At 36.5% G+C, this 23,050-nt stretch overlaps 2 protein-coding genes across 11 annotated transcripts in view; one reads left to right on the top strand and one right to left on the bottom strand.

Annotated features, from left to right (window-relative positions):
- LOC131931955 (tudor domain-containing protein 1) overlaps positions 1–22,249 on the bottom strand; it is a 32,297-nt gene extending 10,048 nt beyond the window's left edge. The window contains exons 1-13 of one of the 5 annotated variants that reach the window (XM_059288829.1): positions 22,220–22,249; positions 5,966–6,058; positions 5,141–5,201; positions 4,808–4,893; positions 4,567–4,702; positions 4,184–4,258; positions 4,002–4,039; positions 3,659–3,681; positions 2,540–2,707; positions 1,586–1,717; positions 1,438–1,494; positions 648–747; positions 245–554 (exon numbers count right to left, since the gene is read on the bottom strand). In XM_059288829.1, coding sequence (XP_059144812.1) covers positions 245–554; positions 648–747; positions 1,438–1,494; positions 1,586–1,717; positions 2,540–2,707; positions 3,659–3,681; positions 4,002–4,039; positions 4,184–4,258; positions 4,567–4,702; positions 4,808–4,893; positions 5,141–5,201; positions 5,966–6,051 — 1,272 coding nt within the window. In that variant the 5' untranslated portion in view covers positions 6,052–6,058; positions 22,220–22,249. The other 4 variants (XM_059288821.1, XM_059288798.1, XM_059288813.1 and 1 more) reach the window with 4 other exon arrangements.
- Positions 21,955–23,050, top strand: part of LOC131931986 (coiled-coil domain-containing protein 186) — a 34,305-nt gene continuing 33,209 nt past the window's right edge. For 4 of the 6 annotated variants that reach the window (XM_059288864.1, XM_059288845.1, XM_059288854.1 and 1 more), the window contains exon 1: positions 21,955–22,022. In XM_059288864.1, coding sequence (XP_059144847.1) covers positions 21,970–22,022 — 53 coding nt within the window. In that variant the 5' untranslated portion in view covers positions 21,955–21,969. Of the gene's footprint in view, positions 22,023–22,137; positions 22,469–22,552; positions 22,617–23,050 lie in introns of those variants that run through there. The other 2 variants (XM_059288875.1, XM_059288883.1) reach the window with 2 other exon arrangements.

Below are 23,050 nucleotides of genomic sequence, written 5' to 3'. Positions count from 1 at the left end.
TATAGTTTATAGTTGTATAGAGATTTATTTACACTAAAGACAAAAAAACTTTAACACATTTGCATTAGTTGCCCTAGAAAACTTATAGAAATTAATTGGGATAGGTGTCTACTGCATTTTAAAAAAATATTCTAGATAATCTTTTTATATAGAAATTGAGTCAGTGAATTTGTAAAAAATAAACTGCGTATAAACACACACATATTTTTTTCTGTATGTATGATAGGCTAAGTTTTTAACTTACCTGTCCCTCATCGCCCTTATTTAGAGTGACGCAGTTGTATGGAAATTTATCTTCTTCGGCTTGTGGAGCAGAATTTCTATTTTGTTTATGGAAACTTTTTGCTGATGACTCTCTGTCTTTCTTAAATGTTTTAAACCTGCCAGATTTTTTTCTGCTCCCAAATTCAGAATCACTTTCATAAGTTCTGTTACTTTTGTTGCCCTTTGTCCTCAGCATGTTTGACTGACCAGCATCAACATCTGTCTCAGGAAAGTCTCCCTTGTCATGTTTCTGAGGCATGGTTGTATCTCTCGCTTCACTCCTTGCTTCCCTGAACCCAGAGGTAATAATACGTTAACTTACAGATATCTATTATTTCATTAAAATATTGCATACTCTTGAATGAGAAGTAAGGTTAACTTACCCCACAATAGCACATATACTTTTATGTTTTGGCCAGTCTTTTTTCTGACAGTCAGGAGAACAGTAGTATAACTTGCAGCGAGAACAAAGATTCACACAACCTACAATATAGATCAAAATTATAACTTGCAGTGAGAACAAAGATTCACACAACCTACAATATAGATCAAAATTATAACTTGCAGTGAGAACAAAGATTCACACAACCTACAATATAGATCAAAATTATAACTTGCAGTGAGAACAAAGATTCACACAACCTACAATATAGATCAAAATTATAACTTGCAGTGAGAACAAAGATTCACACAACCTACAATATAGATCAAAATTATAACTTGCAGTGAGAACAAAAATTCACACAACCTACAACAAAATAGAACAATAGAATAACTTGCAGCGAAGACAAAGATTCACATAGTGTAAAACCACTAAAAGAGTTGAATGGGACAGGAAAATTTACAAAAACAGTAAATCACACAATGTAGATTAAGTTTTTAACTTTAGCATTGACAAGATAGATTGGAAAATAAAAACTAAACCTGACAACTTAAGGCGGCATTGTTTGCCTTCTTGCACTTGTTTCATAAGAGAAATACTGTATTTACAGGTATGGAAATATGACAAGAAGAATGAATGCTGATGTTCTTGACATCTTTTTGTCTTGATTTAAATAGTGTATTTAAATTTGGTTATGGCATATACTAACATCCTGTAACCAAAAACAATGTGTACCTGGGGTAATATTGTGTAAACAATGTAAAAGAGTATTTTAAAATGTAAAAAATTACCTTCTTTGTGGCAATACAAGCACAATTTTTCATTGGGAACTTCATTGATTTTTGCTCCTGGAAGTATACAATCAATAGAAACATTTTAAAGCATCTTACTCAAAAACTAAACAAATAAAGTAAGTGATTATTTACAGTTTAAACTTACCTGGAGCCAGAAAGGATTTCATGATACTAGTTCCATCCTTATGCCCGGTATTGTGGACATTTCCTGACAAACCAATGAGGCTAGTTAGTCCAGTAGGTGTTTGACCTACTTCATCCTGATGACCAAAAGGAGCTAAAGAAAAAAAAAAAAAAACTTGCAGCCTTTTAAACTTGCAGCCTTGTTAAGTCATAAAGAACTAAAACATGGACAATTGTACAGCATTATCAAGTGATTCAGAAGCTAACCATATTAAAATTAAAATAAACCATCAAATCAAAGTATGATTATAATCTATACATTAGAAATATAGCTGTTTTTACTTTATGTGTAAAAAAAGTTATTATTTTTTATTCAGCTCTGATGAAGAGATATAGATCATACATGCCATTCCCCTGGTGAAGACTTAGGAGATGTCATACATAATATAATAGAAATTTTGACCATCAAAGCGGACCACAAGCACAGCTACTTAACCTATAACAACTCTAAACTTAAAGCGATCCATTTTAACACCCCCCCCCCTAATCACAAAATAGAGAACAAATATTTACACAGTATGTACATCCAATAAATAGATTAAATGCAATTTAAACTCAACATTGTTTACATATTTTTAAGATAGTAAAAAAATTTTGATGCATGCAGAACAAGATTTAATTTTTGGTGATTTTGGTGAAAAATTATGCTAATGGTGGAAGTGTTGAGGTTAGTTGTGGTATGTATTGAAGTTTGTTCTGGTATGTATTGAAGTTTGTTCTGGTATGTATTGAAGTTTGTTCTGGTATGTATTGAAGTTTGTTCTGGTATGTATTGAAGTTTGTTCTGGTATGTATTGAAGTTTGTTATGGTATGTATTGAAGTTTATTCTGGTATGTATTGAAGTTTCTTCTGGTATGTATTAAACTTAGCTCTGGTATCTATTGAGGTTAGTTATTGATATGAATAATGAGTTACCTCCTCTCCCTCTGCCAACATTCTGAGAACCTCTGTCTTTTTGAAACAGAATTGATTCTTTGTTTATCAATGCTCCTAACTGACCACGCCCTATACTGCCTACAGGGTTGATACTTTTTCTCTCATCTTCTAAAGCAGTCTTTGATAGGGATTGTCTTTCACTTCTGTCTATAATGGAATTTTCATCTTGATAAAACAAGAGGTCAATGATTTAACAGTTAACAAGTAACATTGTCCTTCCCTTCTGTATATAATGCATGGATGTGACTAGACAATGAAAAATAAACCGGGAGTGATCTCCCCTAAACTTTCTCGAATATTCTTATATAAAATAACAGGGGATGGAAACTCGGGCTATAGACATGATTTTTAATCCATTTTAAATACTTAAAGTTTTAAAAATAGAATAAAATCTCTCGTAGACAAATTAATTGCACACCAAGTGAACGCAAATAAAAAAAGCGCATAATAGTGCGCAATATTATTAGTACTTTTAAAATTTACATTAGTTTTTTGAGAAATCGGAAGTAGCGTAAATTACTACTTCCAGTCAACGGAAATTACTCAAAATTTAACAGAAGGTAGAGAATTAGATCTTTTACTTACATGTGAAATTTCATTTATCTATCTGAAATAGTACTCAAGTTATAGGCTTTTAAAAAATTCAAAGTAGGAAAAGTACCACTTCCGGTTATCGGAAATCGCTCAAAAGTTGATACGGATCTACGATTTTGATAAAATACTTATATATGAAATTTCATCAACCTAGCTGTAACGGTACTCAAGTTATCGTGTTTACACACGGACAGACACACACACAGACACACACACACACAGACATACGGACAAGATTGCAAAATTATGTTTTTCCGTATCAGTGAGGTGTAAAACGTCGAGATTTGTAAAAATCTCGATTTTTTTTTTTTGCACGATTACAATACTTTCTCTATACTACGTATATACGAGAAAGTAAAAATGGAAATTTTTTTGGACAAGAACTCAAGTTAACAAGTAAATTTGTAGGATGTTTACAAAAATAAAAAGCCCCACATTTAAAAAAAACCTGCTCCCTTCTAATTACTTAATTAAACATGTTAAATAGCAATGTCATAAACAAACCTGATGTTTGTCCTGAAAAATTCCTGTCAAAAAATAAAAAGCAAGTATTAAATATGTTTATATAATTAATATGAATTAAAGTTATGGTAAAACGTAAGATATATACTAAGTAAAGTTTAAAGCCACATACAGAAAAAAAACCCATTTAGCTTAACGAGTCTAATAAATTACACAGCAGCAGATTTTATAGAGTAGTTGGAATAAGACAGAATTGGCATCTAAGGTTTGATTTAATAAATAAACATCCTTCAAAACTGATAGCATTTCTTGTAGATAGAAAAGTGTTACTGAGATGTTAAAACACATATACAAATGCTGTTTTCTTTCTTTTTAACATGTGTACCTTGAAAGTGAATCTCTAGCAGAGGAAGATCCTGTGGTCTGAAAAGAATAAATAAAAAATTTTATCATGCTAAAACACATATGAGTGTTTTATGCAAAGTGTTGCAATAGAGGTAATGAAACAAATTGTAAGATTTTGCACTATAAAGGTAAAGATAAAACTCAAAAAGAAAAAAAATTTACCCTAGATGAATAACTTCGCACAGATGATACATCATCTTTTTCTTTACTGCTGGACTTGTAATCCATTTCAGATCGCTACATAATAAATGATATAAATATTAAATACGATCTAGTTAGCCACCTTTATGTAACATTGCTATTTTTAATTATCTCCTACAGCAATATTTCAGTTATTGTATCTCTGAGAGTGACAATATAAATGTTATTAGCTTGTCCTTAAAGATTAAAGAATTTAAACTTATCAAAGCTAGTTATTTATTATATAAGCTATGTGAATTGTAACAAAACTGCTAACTTTAAAATCTTAGGACCTTAAAAACTTTTAAAAAGAGGATGATTTTAAATGGCTATGGTTTTTAGAACAAAGTTAAGAAAAATCTTACCAATTTTTTTCTTTTCTCCTTTTCATCCTTGGTCAGTGCAATAGAGACATTCAATGTATAAGTCCTTTCAAGAATACGCTTATTTAATTTTTCTATTGCCAATGCTGCTTCTTCTGTCTTCTCCATTGTTACAAAGCTGCAAAACCAGATCTAAGCATACAAAATCGACTTGAAACACAAAGGTACAATTACTTTAAAAATAATTAAACTGGCTTATTTTAGTAAAAAAAAAAAATGGTACCCATATTGCCCTTTATGAGTTTGTGAAGAGAACACAACAGCATCCAGAACTTTTCCATACTCAGAAAAAAGGTTTGCAAAACCTTCCTGTTAAACAAATTGTAACTACTTGAATGGTATACAAAAACATATTAAACTGGACTTTATTTAACTGTGCTAAGTATATGCCTAAACATTACTTTAAAACCTATTTAAGTTTGCTACAGCAACTCAAACTAGCATGTACTATATAAAAGTAAATGCTTATTTTTCATTCAAGTCTTTTATAATTTTTTACTTTAAGGAATACAGGCCAACATATATAATTAACACGTGTATCTTTCCAAATGATTACCTTTCCTAATGTAGGTGGGATATTTGTCACATATAATTGTATTCGCTTTTTATAGCCTGACCTGAAACACAGAGACAGTCAATGACTATGGTGGTTGGATATAAACTACTAACTTCTGTTATTAGAAAAGAAAACATTTTAAGAAAATCACTGTTAGCATGTCTTGCGAAACTCAAGCCTTTTAACTCTCCCAATTGACAGTCATTTAGGTGTGCCTAAATTCCACAATTGTGTCTTAGTGAAAAAAGAACCATCCCAATGAATTCAAGACTTATTTAAAAAACAAAAGTTAATATTTTGAATCAGTAATAGGAATAGTGTTATGTATCATTTTGGACAGGTAGGATTGTATTACATATTGTGTGTTAGGCTGTGCTCCTGTTTTGTATCACATTGTGAGAAGGTGGCCTGGTGGGTGCTTGGAGAGTGGCTTTTGGTCAAATGGTGGACTAGTATGGGTCTGCAGTGGAATATAGTAAGTGGGGGGGGGGTCAAAAGTGACTGTTATTGCTGCTTCTTTAAACATGCTTTCCCAATAATTACATAAGAAGCAAGCTAATTGAATGAAATAGATCCGTATTGTAATGTGTGTGTGATGTACTGGTGTGTTGTAGTTTATCTGTTGAGTAGAAAAAAAAAAGTAGGACTTGGCTGGGGAGTATAGTAGGTGAGGTCTAAGGTGTCAGTAATGGAGTTGGTGGGAGAGGAGTGCCCAAAGGATTGGAGCTGTGGGGTGACAAAAAGTAGAGAGTGGGGTGTATATATGCACTTTCCTGCTGATTTACTTTGTGGTCTAGTTTTTTTACATAAGAAAAAAAATCTTACTCAGCCAAATCTTTTCCTACCCCTTGATTGTAGCTGTTGAAGGAAATATCTTCAAAAGATTCTTTTATAGGATCCCAATTATCCATTTCTTTTCTGAGTAAAAAAAAAATATTTATTACTAAAATATACACATTTAACTGTTTTCTCATAAGTTTTTAGATGACATACAACAAAACTAGGAAGGCATACATTTTGATCTAAAGCAGTCTAAACAATGACATTTTATTTACTTCATAATTTGTTCATTTGTGATTGGGGCAAATCTTTAACCCAAATTCTGACCCACTCTATAAGTCTGGTATGATGATAACCTGTAGGTCAGTGTGAGGGTGGGGATTTTTATGAAGGCGGTAACGAATGAATCCAACAACACGCAGTTCAAGTTCAACTATAATTGTTCTTTATTAAAATGATATATATGTTCAAGTTTCTACCTAACTGATCTACACTGTACTATTTACTTCTACTACTGACTGTTCACTATACTACTAACTCCCACGACCAATCCTAACACTAACTGTTCTCTACATTCTACAATCTCACACCTTCTACCTCGCTAGCTAATCATGAACTCCTAACTGTCTACATTCCTCGGCCGTCTCTGACCGCTACCTAACCCTTCTGGCCCATCGCTCTACTGACCCACGCCTCAGTGGTCAGCTGACCGTCCCATGTGACCGGTCAGCCCTGTGCGCCCATTGGCCTCTATCTGACCAACCAACTATGGTCTATAGTCTGTTTCTGCTAACCTATATCTGCTAAACATGTCTGACGTAATCTTGCGTCATCACATATCTCCCTCCCTTTCTGTAGCTGACAAATTATATTTTTCAGCGTCTGCTACTAATCTAATACATCAACAACTATCTATCTTACTACTCTATTCTATCCCTAACATCAATCATAAAAATCAAAACAAAATGGGACAGCACAGTTTACAAATACATAAAATCTTGTGTTCCTGAAAAAAAGAAAATGTCATTGTTCTAGATCTTGTGTAAGTATCCTGACATCTGTGGTGTCTCTGCTTGATAATGTATGTCTATGTTATAGTATGTGTGAATCTAATCATATGTAACTCAGTTCTGGCTAGGTTGTCCTGTACTGGCCTTGAGCCAATCTTAGTGGTAATGTGTAACTGGTTGAACGGGCTCAGCGAGCAGTGTGTTTGTGTAAGTGTTATGTAATCGCTGGCGTTCCTCTGTGGTGGGTGGGTTGTGGCGTTGGTCGACGTAAATTCCCGTGAGGCGGGTGTAGGCGTAACTTTCGTTGGTCAATGTGATGACGCAACAATCTCATCTCAACGCTGGTTGAGACGTCCACGTAGAGTGGTTATATGATGAACTGGAGCTGTCCGATGCGGTGGCGAACAATGACGCAACATTCCGACGCTGGGAACTTGGACGATGGGTCGTCTACCCTTTGTATGTGCCGACGTAGGTGTACGTAGCTGGCGGTCTGTTATTCAACCACAGGTTGGGGCGAAGCGGTGGCGATGCGTCCGTTGTCTTGACCAGGGCAATTCTCTGTTAAGCAAGGCTGTTCGCTGTCCAGGTAATTCAACGTAATCAGGGCTTCAGGTGGCGGCATTCTTTGAAGTGTCTGCTTCATCTCGTCTCATTCTGAATAAGCGTAGTGGGTCTGAAATTGTATTACGAGACCATGAGCAATGGTTTTACGTGACCATCTTAGTGCCCGCGCAGACAAGTATTCAGACAGAGGTACCTTCCATTAAAAAAACCTCAATCCCAAATTTAAACGTGCTGAACACTTGTCTGGCGGTACATACAGCATACAAAAATAACATTACAAACAAACCAAATAAAAAATCAGTACACTCTAATCTAACAACAATCTGTAAAGCCTAATAAACTCAATAGACGTAAACACTACTAGAGCTTAGAAATAGCTTCACAAAAAAGAATAGACATGTAAGTGTATATAAATAATCGTGCCGTTTCAAATAACATTTGAACACGTAATCATATAGTGGAGCAGCTCTCACTATCTGACTTCTGACAAAAACTGGCTGGCTTGACTTAATGACTGACTTCACTTATGACTTCAGTAACCTGACTTATTTCACTTTAACTGACTTCAGTAATTTCACTTATTTCACTTTGACTTCAGTAACGTGACTGACTTCAATTTAACGACTGATTTCCTCTGACGACTTCAATTACTTCAACTTGACGACTAACTTCACTTTGAAGACTAACTTGACCTCGACGACTTCACTTCAATTCAACTTAAAAGACTTCACTGACTGACTTAAACTTCGACGACTTAAACGTCTTCACTTTGACTTCAACAACTTCAATATGACTTCAAAGGTTCCAACGACATCACTGACTTCATAAACATCGCTGACTGACCTCGATTGACTTTAAATGACTTCTTTGGCTTCAGTTCTGACTTTTACTTCACGCCGATTTCTCGGCGACTTAGATTCCTAACATTCTTGATGACCAGAGTTGTATGACCTATGTTCTAGTTGCGTGACAGCGTGTCGGCCAACACGTTTTGTGTGCCGGGGACAGGAACAATGTCAAATTGATAATCTTGTAAGCTCAGTGCCCAGCGTACCAGTCTTGCGTTTGACAGCTTCTTTGTTTTTAGTGCTTGTAGGGGCGCGTGGTCGGTCTGTAAAGTGAAGTGTGCACCGGCCAGGTATCTGGCAAACTTGTTTATGGCCCAGACTATGGCCAGACATTCTTTCTCAATGACTGCGTAGTTTTTCTCAGCTGACGACAATTTTCGGCTAATGTATTGAACTGGGTGGAGTTCATTGTTAAATTCTTGTAACAGACATGCACCTATACCGACCGAAGAGGCATCCGTGCAGAGGATAAAGGGTTGATCTGTATTTGGTAATCTGAGAATAGGTTCCGATGCGAATGCTTGTTTTACCCTGTTTAGTGCTGTTTCACATTTTTCTGTCCACAGTAGTTTCTTATTCTTTTTGTCCGTTTTTGTTAAATTCGTTAGTGGCTCTATGATGGTGGCGAAATTGGGTATAAACTTCCTATAGTAGTTACACAGACCGATCAAGCTACGGACCTCTTTAATTGATGTCGGCACGTTTATGTTCAGTATTTTATTCACTGTAGGTTGGAGTGGCTTTTGTTGACCTTGTGAAATGGAGTGACCTAAAAATTCTATCTCTTCCATTCCTATTTCTATTTTGCTAGGTTTAGCAGTGAGTCCATGCTGCTTTAATATTTCCAGCAGCGTTTCCAGTCCTCTCACATGCTCTTGCCAGGTATTGTGGAACAGACATATGTCATCCAAGTAGGATATGAGATCGTCTCGACCCTGTAGTATTTTTCGCATGAGTCTGTTGAAGGTAGCCGGTGCGTTCATTAGCCCGAAACTCATGTACTTCCACTGGAACAAGCCAAATGGTGTTATAAAGGCTGTTCGGTGTCTCACATCTTCTTTTATTGGTATCTGCCAATAACCCCTGGATAAGTCAAGCTTTGTAAAGTATTTAGCCTGTTTAAGTTTAGCAAATAAGTCTTCTGGATTTGGCATTGGTTCTGCGTCTGGTATTGTAATGCTGTTCAGTTGTCTGTAATCAATACACAGTCTAAGGTCGTGGGATTTTTTCTTTACTAATACAATAGGTGCAGCATATGAGGAGTCGGAATGTTCTATTATTCCCGCTTGTAATAATTCTTGGATTTGGTTTTGTACGTTTTCTCTGTGATGTATGGGAATGTTGTATGCGGGCATTTTGGTTGCTCTAAGTGAAGTCAACTTAATATCATGGACGATTGTATCTGTTTTACCAGGTTGTGGGGATAGCACCTCTTTAAATTTTTCTAATATTTCCTTGATTTCTTTTTCGATTTCTGGCGGCATTCTGCCGATTTTGATATCTTGCCATGTTTCCTTGCTAGTAGGTAATGTGTATATTTTGCCGATCGAGTCTGTGTCATCTTCGTGTAACTCTGCGCAGTTTATTGTTGCCGTTTGTTTAATTTCAAGCTCTTCTGGTCTTAAGGTGTAAGGGCTCAATATATTTGTGTGAAACGTTTTTTTCTTCCCTTTTATTTCGACTTGATAGTCCACATTTGAAATTTTGGCTGTGATTGTGAATGGGCCCTGCCATGCAAGCTGTAATTTGTTGTGCTTAGAAGGTAACAGTATTCTCACCTGTTCCCCTACTGTGAACTGGCGTAGCTTTCTATTCCTGTTCACCCTGTGTCTTGCTATTTCTCCCTTTTCTTGTAGCGCGAGCTTTGCTTCCTGGCATGCATTGATTATATTTTCTCTAAGATTGACAATGGCTTCATATGTTGTTCTGGTTTCTTGTTCTATGTTCTGTTTGTAGAGAAGTGTCCTAAGTATATCCATGGGGCCTTTGGGGTTGGCGCCGTAGACGAGTTCGAATGGAGAAAATCCAGTAGAAGAATGAGGTATTTCTCGGTAGGCGAATAGGATACATGGTAGCATGGTATCCCAGTTTTCTGGGTTGTCTTTAGAGACTTTGTCTAGTAACGATTTAATGGTGCCGTTTAGTCGTTCACACACGCCATTGCTTTGAGGGTGATAGGGCGTCGTGAATGCTTGCTTAATCCCCAGCACACTCGTGAGTTGTCTCGTTAAGTCGGAGGTAAATTGTGTGCCCCGATCTGACAGTATGGTGTCCGGGAACCCGGTTCTTGAGAAGAACGTGAGTAGGGCGCCTGCTATATCCTCAGATGTTATCGTCTTTAGTGGGAAGGCTTCTGGCCAACGTGTTGCAAAGTCGACTATTGTGAGGATGTATCGGTGACCACGTTTTGATGGGGTAGGCAGTGGTCCTATGACATCTATCGCTATTTTTTCGAATGGTCTGTTAGCTAAATCAGTGGTTTGTAATGGGGCTTGGGGTGGTCTAGTGGTATCTCTATTCCTGCATGTCTGACATGACTTCACGTACTGTGAGATGTCTTTGTCCATGCCCGGCCAGTAGAAGGTAGTTTCAATTCTTTGTTTTGTTTTCTTTCTTCCCATGTGTCCTGCAAGTGTAAGGTCGTGTGCATGGTGTAGAATTTGTGGTCTGTATTTCTGTGGGATTACTAATTGGTTTATTACTTGTCCTTTGCTTTTATATTTTCTTTGAAGCGTGTTATTCTTAATAAAGAAAGAGTGTTCTGATGACCTCGATGTAGTAATTGAGTGTTTACGGGCGAGTCTAAATATCTTTTCTAGTGACGGGTCTTCTTGTTGTGCTAGCTGAAATTTTTCTGGTTCCCAAATGTTTTTGGCCTCAGTATTATCCATGGCATTGTTCTGTTGGCCTTCTGCTTGATGACTACTTAGGTCGACGGGTGGTTCATGACTTTTGTTGCTTTCTCTTGCTTTTCTTGCTTGTTCTCTTGTTTCTCTGCTAACTCGGCATCTATCTTTGCATCATATTCTTCTTCAGTCAACAAGGAATCTGGATCTCCGAATACCTTGTAATCTACAATTCTATTGATCAAATCTTCCATAGCATCTGGATCATCTAGAGTTTTTACGTCAAATTCTTTAACAGTTAATAACCAGTCTCGATTTTCTGTTGTCGTGTATTGTCCAAGCCTAATAATCAATTCATCCAGAATATCTGGATCCTCAATAGTTCTTGAATTGCTTTTCACTTTGACTGTATTCTGAACATTTATATCTAGTAACGAGTTATCAATTCTACCTGACTCTTCTAGGCCTGACTTAAGCTCAGTTTTAGTGCCCACTTCGTACAATGGAGGCATTTTTAAGGGTAGTGTGGTTGAAGAAACAGACAAGAAGGAGGCAGAAAAACCGCTGGCACCAAATATCCAGCACAAGTCTAAACCCAAACGTTTAAAAAATTTTTGGAAGGTACTTATCTTTTTGGACATGTTGACTGTTTCCTTGTGTTGTTAATCCGAACTCGTTCCGGTTGAAGAAACCCGCTGTTGTGTTGAGTTGAAGAAAGCCGTACACCAGTCGTACTCCGTCATGAATAGCTGATATACGTTCTTTCCCTCACTCGACCCGCGCTCCACCAATTGTGAGGGTGGGGATTTTTATGAAGGCGGTAACGAATGAATCCAACAACACGCAGTTCAAGTTCAACTATAATTGTTCTTTATTAAAATGATATATATGTTCAAGTTTCTACCTAACTGATCTACACTGTACTATTTACTTCTACTACTGACTGTTCACTATACTACTAACTCCCACGACCAATCCTAACACTAACTGTTCTCTACATTCTACAATCTCACACCTTCTACCTCGCTAGCTAATCATGAACTCCTAACTGTCTACATTCCTCGGCCGTCTCTGACCGCTACCTAACCCTTCTGGCCCATCGCTCTACTGACCCACGCCTCAGTGGTCAGCTGACCGTCCCATGTGACCGGTCAGCCCTGTGCGCCCATTGGCCTCTATCTGACCAACCAACTATGGTCTATAGTCTGTTTCTGCTAACCTATATCTGCTAAACATGTCTGACGTAATCTTGCGTCATCACAGTCAGACACTCTATCAGTCTGGTATTGTGTTAAACTGTAGGTCAAACAGTGAGACACTCTATAAGTCTGGTATGATGATAAACTGTAGGTCAGACAATAAGTCTGGTATTATGTTAAACTGTAGGTCAGACACTATGTAAGTCTGGCATGATTATAAACTGTAGGTCAGACACTATATAAATCTGGTATGATGATAAACTGTAGGTCAGACACTATATAAATCTGGTATGATGATAAACTGTAGGTCAGACACTCTATCAGTCTGGTATGATGATAAACTGTAGGTCAGACAATAAGTCTGGTATTATGTTAAACTGTAGGTCAAACAGTAAGACACTATCAGTCTGGTATGATGATAAACTGTAGGTCAGACACTCTATCAGTCTGGTATTATGTTAAACTGTAGGTCAAACAGTAAGACACTCTATAAGTCTGGTATGATGATAAACTGTAGGTCAGACAATAAGTCTGGTATTATGTTAAACTGTAGGTCAAACAGTAAGACACTCTATAAGTCTGGTATGATGATAAACTGTAGGTCAGACACTCTATCAGTCTGGTATTGTGTTAAACTGTAGGTCAGACACTCTATAAGTCTGGTATGATGATAAACTGTAGGTCAGACACTCTATCAGTCTGGTATTGTGTTAAACTGTAGGTCAGACACTCTATAAGTCTGGTATGATGATAAACTGTAGGTCAGACACTCTATCAGTCTGGTATTGTGTTAAACTGTAGGTCAGACACTATATCTGTCAGGTATGATGATAAACTGTAGGTCGCACACTCTATCAGTCTGGTATGATGTTAAACTGGAGGTCAGACACTATGTAAGTCTGGTATGATTATAATATAAACTGTAGGTCAGACACTATGTAAGTCTGGTATGATGATAAACTGTAGGTCAGACACTATATAAATCTGGTATGATGATAAACTGTAGGTAAGACTATCAGTCTGGTATGATGATCAACTGTAGATCAGACAACACTATGTGTGCTTGGTATGTGGCCTGACCAATTCAAATAAGATTTTTTAGGCCTATCTATATTATTGTTTTGAGTATATTAAACTCAATGCAACAAGCCCACCAGTTGGTTGTGGCCACAACAGGGCTTGTTCTGCCAAGGAGTCAAAGTGTCGATTCTAAATATCATCCAAATATATTAATGCAGGCCAGAAGTTAACTGATTTGATTTAATATAGAATATCATATAGATCTACGACTATAATACTAGGTCTAGATTTTTCTAGATCTAGACAGCCCTAATGCTAATGGCCTACTAGTCAAGTAAGTCTATGGGCCTAACTATAAAGTCTATAGGCCTAACTATGATAATAAAAATAAAATGGTAGATGTAGAATAATCTAGATTCCAGACCAAATTGGACAAAGTAAAAATGAGTAAAGTAGATCTAATTAGGCCTAATTACAATTAGGTCCAAATTACTCGGCTAATTCTACTTGATAAAAGCTAATTTTTATATAGATCTAGAGTCTAGATCTAATTATTTATTATTAAACTTGTATTCCAGAGAGTGGATGCCGAAAAAATTAAAAATAATTTAAAAATAAAACTAGCCATAAACATAAAACTATATAAAATATTATAAAACTATTTGAAAATTGGTGCAAGTAGACTCTAGTAGTAGATCTAGATCTGACTAGATCTAGTAGTTACTAATTAGCTCTTAAAATTAATCAACTAATGAGTAATAGTATTACTCATTAGTTGATTAATTTTGAGAGCTAATTAGTAACTACTAGATCTAGTCAGATCTAATAGTAATAGGCTATATAAAAATTATATATAATTGGCCCTAACAAATTTAGGTAATCTATCGTTTTGGGTACGTAAAATCGCCCGCGGCTATTAATGTACGAAAACGTTACCTCATTGTCAAGGCTGTAATAGAAGTATATTGTGATATGTTTGTGTCAAATATTATAGATAAATGAATAATAAACCTAAATCAATGGCTAAATATATCAATATAGGCCCGAAATTAACTTTAAACAGCAGTGTCTGCAAGCAAGATTTGCTATATAAACAGCAGCCATTTGTAAAATAGAGTGACTTCCGCCTGAATCTTGCGCTATAAGTCTATAAAAATAAAACTTTAACAAGATGGCTGCTATAGTAAATGAGCATGGTTGCATCTGTTGGAAACATCGCTGGTGTTCATTTATTACTGAAAAGTTTTAATTCAATTGTTTAGAAACAGGTACATAAATGAAACAAGGAAACATTTTTGTATTTTTCAAAACATAAATCCTCCTCAAAACGTGAAATAATTATTAAAATGTAAGGAGTCACCTGTTTTTCACATTACTAGTCACGGGCGATTTTACGTACCTAAAACGATAGATTACCCAAATTTATAGGAAACTAATTTTAGTAGGCCCCTAATTTTAAAATTTACTAATATCCCCCTAATAAAATTTAAAAAAAACTTTAAAACAGGTAGGCCTACAAATGAAGTTTAATGAAGAGAAGATCTAGGACCTAGGATTCTAGATCTTCTACTTTCTACTACACTTCTTACTACTGAATCTAGAATAATCTAGATCTAGATCTAAATCTAGATGGTAAAACTCCATTTTATTTTTAGCGTATTTTATTCCCCGCTTCACGTTCACCTCCAGTTGGGCGTATTTTATTATAAACACAACCAAAACACGAAAACGTTAGGAAAACATTAGGCTTATTACTTATTAATATAGGAATCTATTTCTTTATCATTTATGAATTTTTGTTTTCATATTTGATAATTTACTGTTGTCAAAACTTTAGAAAAATCCAAATTTGGAATATTGAATCATGTGCTATGACTATGCATGCATAGTTTAGTATGCATTATGTTTGTGACGTAAGCTGATAATTATTAAAGTCAATGAATGTACTCATCATGAACCCTTGACCGTGTTAAAGATCTAGGGATTTTTTTCACGCTATTCAATTCGAACTGTCTGTCCTAATGCTTTTTTTTCTTTTTTACCTTTTCTAATTTTCTAAAACTCACATTCATCAAAAAAAGTATATCTAGCTCTAATTCTAGTGTTTTTCTAACGTGTTTGTGTGCTTTGGTTGTGTTGATGATAAAGTACGCTCAACCAGAGGTGAATGTTAAGTGGCGAATAAAATACGCTAAAATCAAAAATGTTACCATCTAGATCTACTTCTAGTCACCTAGTTACTAGTTAGTATCTAGATCTAATAATTAATATTAATTAACATTAACGAGCATCAAAATCTAAGAGTTTGGAATGTTCATGTTACATTTGATAGATCTAGAGATCTAATGTAGAATAGATCTAGATTTCTAATCTAGATTCTAGATTAGATCTCGTAATGACTGTTGATGCTAGAGCCTAGTCTAGGTGCAAACTTTTTTTTTATGTAGATTAAATCCTAGCTACGCACACTCATGCTGCAAACAATGTTGCCAGATAAAAAGAAATTTCGTTTGCCTGACAAGTCACACATAGGCCTAATCATTAGATTCTAGACCTATCTAAACGCATAACGTTAACCAAATCAAGTCCTTTTTGTGAAGTTAGCAAGTCGATTGTTAAATAAGAAATAATCTACATTTCCCATACTCATTGATGTTTTGTTTTGTTTTGCGTTCAAGATAAAACGTATCGTTGGAACATGGACTTGATCTACTTAGGCTAAAGCCTATTTGAACTTTATTTGAGCACTAACCGCCAAATTGGCCGTTTTACAAACTTTAGTAATATATTAGGCCTACTAACTAATTATACTAACGTGCCCGTCCCCGTGCGTTGCCGCGGGGCTAGAATAAAGTCTGACGAAATATTTTAAGAGGGTTTCATCAATGCGTTACCAATCCTATATACTTAGACGTGTGATCTTGTTTTCTAAAACTGAGTTATTTAAATGTAAGCAATGCCTAAGATATATTTCTTGGATCATATTTGTCGGGTCAAAGGTTTACCTACACTACAGCCCTTCACGCCCCAGGGTGTGGTGTATGGAAGCCTTGAGTGTACGATAATCACTCTCCTTAATAGTGCGGTAGAACACACGTCGGCGACCACCCAGGTGTTAGGAACGTAGAGGTGCGCTCTCTGGAGCCCCCGGTTACACAACCGTACGGTCCCTGGCTCGGTTTAATCATCGAATGGCGTGTGCCACCGTGTAAATATTGTAGGTTGCTCCTTAACACTAACGTAGGATAGCCGGGGCGCCAAATCGCACCCTACCGGTGGACGCACCTTATTCGCAGAGCCGGCGTTAGGGGGTGCCAAACGGGGCGGTCACCCCAGGCCCCGCGCTTGAATGGGCCCCGCGCTTCAGCACTGTCGTTGTTATCTGAATTAGTTTGTCAACTTAAATAACTGTTGCTGAATTCGATTGGGAAAAACTAATTGGTCGAATGCCAAGGTTGTTGATTGTTACAACTGAGACCACGGTTGATGTTAGTGCAGTGGTTCCCAACCTTTTTCGAGTGGCGACCCCTTTTATAAAAATTAAGTGACCCGCAACCCCCATAGAATTAAAAAGCCGAAATTAGTGTGGAAATCAATAAGCACTTAAATAAGATTTTCTAGTAGACTTTCAATATGAACTACTCTTGATAACTGTTTTAATACCATGAGTAAAATTGCATACTATTCACTAAACATTCGAGGTTAATTTTTTTTAAGTATTTTTTTTTTTTTGTTAACGCCAACCCATGTCATTATCATTATCTTAATTTTGTTTTTAATCGAAAAATAGTGTTCAAAATAAAATTATATTCTCGAAAAGTCAATCAATTTTACGTTTGGATATAAATGGTTAATACTACACCAAAATTGTGTCTGAAGTTTTTCATCTTACGCGGAATCATTCTACAAATCAAAGAATTCATCTTGTAATTCATCGGGAATGCTGGCAACATCAAGGGAAAAAGAGAATGGGTAATGCGTAAATGCAGATTCTTCTTTTTTCAGCTCAGAGAAATAGCGCTGCAGTTCGTTTTCAATAGATTCAAGATGCCCAGAAATTTTTTCTTTCAAAATTTTAATTATCTCACAATTAGATTCATCTACCACATTTTGCAGAGTTTCTCAAATTTACAATATTTCCAAGATTTACTTTCTTCGCCGATTTTGCAGCTTTGATAAAAATGCCCCGAGATTATCATGGAAAGTGATAATATTCGTTCATTTTCCCTGAAGCTTCAGGTTATGCTTATGTTGATGTTCGAACACATCTGCTAGGTATGATACTCTCTCCAACCACTCTATGTCGTTTTAAGTATACCAAAATGTCTTGCTTCTTTTGCATTTCCAAGAACAATTTGATTTCAGATTTCAATTAAAAAACACGATTCACAACAATTCGTTTGACAGCCAGCGCACTGTAGTGTAGAAGAGCAGAACCTCGTGATCTATATTAATGTTTTTACTCAGTTCTTTGAAGGCTCCAGATTTTAAATAATTTACGACTTATACTAGCAATGGAGTCTTGATGGCGATTGGTGAGGGCAGTGGTTAGGGAGCTAAATCTTTTCTGCTTTCTGAAAGCCCGATTTTGACCTAAACATAGACTAATGCTGAGTTTCCTTGGTGAAAACTTCCTGTTCGATCAAGTCTCTGACGTTTGCAACTAGCTTCATGCCGACGAAAGAACTCCATATCTTTATTGGTGTGTTTCGAATGACTTGTGTCAAATGACGTTTTAGTTTTGACGATTTCATAAACTCGTGACTGAGAACAACTTTGTACAGTACGCTTGCTTCTTCTCTATTCCCTTTCCAGTGATGTTAGTAAAGCCGAATTTCAAAAATTCTTCTAAATATTTATGTTTTGTTTCAAATTACTAAGGTTTAGTATACCAATTGGCGACCCCCCAGAAAGCCCTTCGCGACCCCCAGGTTGGGAACCCGTGTGTTAGTGAATTATCACCCACCTGAATTGGGAAAGGCCGTAATTCGATACAAAAACAGTCTCACACTTCGTTGTGTGCTGGGTACGGCCGCCTTGCATTTGACCTGAGGTGACGGGAGATAGTTGGACGTGAATTAACTCCTGACCCGTAAATGGATGTAAATTTGGGAAACACGAAAAGAGATACCCTTTTTGTACGTGGACCGATGAAGACGTCCTTTTAGTGAGCAGACGGGATGCCTGTAGTAGACAGTAGCCTGACGAACGCTAGTCCTGACTTGCTTGTTGTAGTTGTCGTATGTACTTGTCTTGGTATAACACAATTAATATTCAGTTGCGTGTGGGGATTTACATCAGTTGGGCATTAAACAGAGTGATTTATTATTTTTATTTTTTTTGGGAAGAAAGTTAAAAGTGTTGTTGTGTTGTGTCTTCTTAAGGATACATCCGTTCTAAGACGAATTGTCCTCGTCGCACAACTTTTATGGAGGAAGGGGAATCGTTGAAGGCAATGAAGGGTAGTGATTTAGTAGTCATTGATATTTCCAAAATAAACTTGGTCTTTCAATTTGTATCTGATACTTTGGTGAACTTTAACGACATTTGTATAGTGATTAAGCACATTTTTTTAATTGTAGGGATATCCTTTACAATAGTTAAGACAGTAATGATGTTGGTTTTAAAATATTGTATGGATTTTAAACAAATTTTGAAGTCTATACTTTTTTGATACATCAGGCCGAGTTCGCTTTATTGTAAACTTGTCCTGATTTCTCACACGTCTAAGGTAGCGACTTTCACAGCAGCCGTCGCGAAACTCATAAATAAGATGTAGCTGGCTGTTTCTTCCTAATTATAGATACGAATCTTCTCTTGTGAGACCGCGATCATGACCGGTAATGTAATACGTGGACGCTCTATAAACACAAACCTTCTCAATAACGTAGTGCTTGAACTTAGTGACCCTTTCCTTAGGGTATAGCAGCCGGTAGTCATAGATTTAAATGCACTGTTATCCTTTACTTCACCCCACCAACTGCCACCGACCCCAAAGCTCCAACCTAGTGAGTGTCCATAATTACATTTAAAAATCACTTCTTTTGGATATCCATAAACATAGAGTTTGTTTTCACAATTCGTAACTCCGATTTCAGCCTACTTTTCTTTTTGGATTTTTTTTTCATAGCCTTTGTCCAACCAAGAACAAATTACAAGGCAGCATTTGTTTGATTCTGGGGATGTATCTCCTAGAAGAGTGGCTGTTTTCAGCTAACGAGCCTCATCTGCCCGAGGGTTCGAACTCGAGACTTTTCGGTTTAGCAACCATGAGCTTTACCGACTCGACCAAGACGACCCCCTTAATAAAGGACGATTATCCTCACCCCCCACCCCCTTCCCACCACCGTGAAATTAGCCCTCCGTGACGTCAGTTCACAGAAGTTTAAAAACTAAATTATCTGCCCCTGCCCTCACTAAATCGACTTGGCGTGAACCACTGCTCAGCAGATTGATGGGGGTGGGGTGATAGCGATATGGTCTGTTGGGCATGCCTGGAGAACGAGGAAGGAGCTGGATGATGGTAAGAAAATGGGCTTACGTGCGCGGTGGTGTCCATGTAGAGAATCATCCATCCATCCATCCATCCATTCCACCCTCCATCCATTCCACCCTCCATCCATCCATCCATCCAATCCCTCCTTCCCTCCATCCATCTATCTATCCCTCCATATATAGGAGGGGGGAGCGAAAAGAGCAAAAACAGGCGCCTAATTTTTAACACGCTCTATATACGTATATTATATATATATATATATATATATATATATATATATATATATATATATATATATATATATATATATATATATATATATATATATTACTAGCTTTTATTTAACTTGCTTCCTCTGTCGTTCTTTTAACAAGGTTTTTAAAAGCTTTCTTCCTCTGTCTGGTGCTATTGTCTGTCGTGCTTTTTGTCGCTCTTTTGTTTGTGGTCATGGATAGAAACCCTCATCCAATTTTTCTGAAACTTGGCACGCGTATCAAGGCCTGATTACAATGCAAATCTGACATAAAATTTGACTTAATGAATGTTAATTTATTTTAAAAAGTTAATTACAATTTCCTATTTAAAGTACTATTTACCGCGCTATTATACGCAAATTTTTTCGAGGGGGGGGGGGGGGAGAGGGAGGGGGAGGATAATCGTCCTTAAGGAGTTACTGATAGTGTTTTAAAGCAAAATATTATCAATCTCAGCATTGACTTAAAAAAAAAAGAATTCCTGAAAAGTAGAATCTTCTATATTCTCTTTATTGGGACCATGCGAGACACCAAGACGTCAGCTCAACAGACTATATCACTACCACCCCCACCCCCACCAGTCTGGTGAGCTGTTTACAGACGTAGTGACCGCCATTAGGGGCAGATAATTTAGTTTTTAAACGATTTGAAACTAAGGGTAGATAATAACATGTGAGAGTGAGGAAAATCGTCTTTCACGAGCTACTGATAGTGTTTTATTAAAGCGAAATATTTTCAGTCGCAGATTTGGTAGTGTCGAATTCACAAATTATGAATTACTGAAAAATAGGAATTAAACTAAATAGCGGCGTATGTTACGTCGCGGGTCAGCTCGTATCTATCTATATATATAATTCTCTTCTGGGAGACGTTAGAAAACAAGCTGCAAGCGCGCCTTGCAGTCCCCTCTCTTCCTCTCTATCACTATCACTACCACCCCCACCCCACCCCCACATGGTCTGGTGAGCGGTGGTTCACTCTAGGCCTAAATGTTTACAAATCGTAGAGCCGGGTTTAGTGACGGCTATTAGCAGTGTTTCTTCCAGACTTTTTTCTCCGGGGGGGCGGTAAACTTTCTTCGGGGGGGCGGTAAACTTTCTTCGGGGGGGCGGACACTGTTAAAAGTATATATTTTCTATATAAATTATATAAATTTCATTTCGTTCGGGGGGGGGGGGGGCGGTAAAAAATTTTCGGGGGGGGGGGGGGGGGGCTTCGCCCCCCCGAAGAGATGCCTGGAAGAAACTCTGGCTATTAGGGTCAGATAATTTAGTTTGAAACGATTTTAAACTTACAGGAGGTAACTAAGAGGAGGCTGCTTTCGCGGAGAGGGGGGGGGGGGGTGTAGGGTAGGGGTTGGGGGAAAAGGGGGGGGGGGTAGTGTTTTAAAGCAAATATTTTCAGTGGCAGCATTGGTACTGTCGAATTCACAAATTATGAATTACTGAAAAGTAGAAAATAAAACAACTAAATAGCGGTGTATGATACGCCGCGGGTCGGCTCGTATAATAATAACCTAGATTCTACTATTTAAATAACTTAAAATAAAATCGTGTGTCGCTTCTTAAATTCTAGTAAAGGTAGATCTAGATCTAGATCTACTCAATGAGTCAATACACAATAAAGCGATCTACGCATTTATTTTTAGTTATTTGAAAATAGTTTATTCTAGTTTATTATTAGATCTAATATTTACAAAAAAATCATTTATTTTCTTCTATTTTAGTGCCCACTCTAGATCCAAATAAAATATGATAAAAGCTTGTTATTAAAACGTTAGGCCTATTTATTTATTAATTTCATTTTCATATGAATTTGAGGTGTGATTTGAAAAATGAAGCACCTCTTCAATGGGAAAAAAAGTAAATAATTTATTTGGTGGTAAAATTGCGAGTGTGAATAGATTTTGATCTAGAATCTAGATCTATCTAGATCTAGTTGAAATCTAAACAGTGTAAAATCATAAAATAATGTAGGAAATATAGATCTAATTATAATCTAGATTTTTTTAGATCTAGATTCTAGATCTAGAATCTAATCGGATTGCCAGTTTGTTTACTTAACTTCCGGCTACCTCCGTCATCTGTTCTATATTTACATGTTGCAGACTACTTCCGAGGCTTTAGGCCAAAATTGTTACATCTAGATCTAGCCTTGTCTAGGTTCTACGGATTATTAAATGCACAAATCTTCTATACAAAGCACTAGATCTATATTTTGTTCAATGGCTAATTTACAATTGGCACCAGACATGTAGATTATAAACAAATTATAGATCTAGTTAGTAACTAGACTAGACTGAGTTGTGGTGAGTAGTGATGAGTAGATCTAGTCTAGTAGTAGACTCCATCATCCATAATCCATAGTATTAGTTAGACTCTTGACTAGAAAATTGAAAATAGTGTCTAGATCTAGATTCTAGATCTAGTGTAGAAAAATCACTCACCACTAACTTAGTAAGTACTAACTAAACTAAACTAAACTTTTACAAAACTACTAGAGTAAGATCTAGAACTAGATATCTAGATCTACACTTCAATTGGTTGACAGTTTCAGTGGTTTTTTAAAATAATTTTCCTTAGGCAGATGTTCATCTTTGTATTGGGTTTTTTATTAGGCCCCTATCGGTTTTTAATATTGGCAAGTTAGGTAATCTAGTCTAGATCTAGATTTCTAGATCTAGGTTAATAATTAGGACTAAGTAGTAAGACTAGTACTAGTTCTAGTAGCATCTATCTAGATCTAGAAGCAGAAGTAATTTTAAAAATTTTAATATTATCTGTATACTTACTATTAATAGCTAAAATATTAACACCAAAACCAAACAATTCAGATTGGTTTAAAAAATAATAGGATTAGGCCAATAGCATTCAACATAGCATGAGCAACT

Source organism: Physella acuta, unplaced genomic scaffold, assembly GCF_028476545.2.
Source record: "Physella acuta isolate Inbredline_101_S28 unplaced genomic scaffold, ASM2847654v3 ptg000105l, whole genome shotgun sequence".
NCBI classification, from domain to species: Eukaryota; Metazoa; Mollusca; class Gastropoda; family Physidae; genus Physella; species Physella acuta.
Note: the sequence above shows the minus strand (reverse complement) of the source record. Positions and strands in the feature narration are given on the sequence as shown.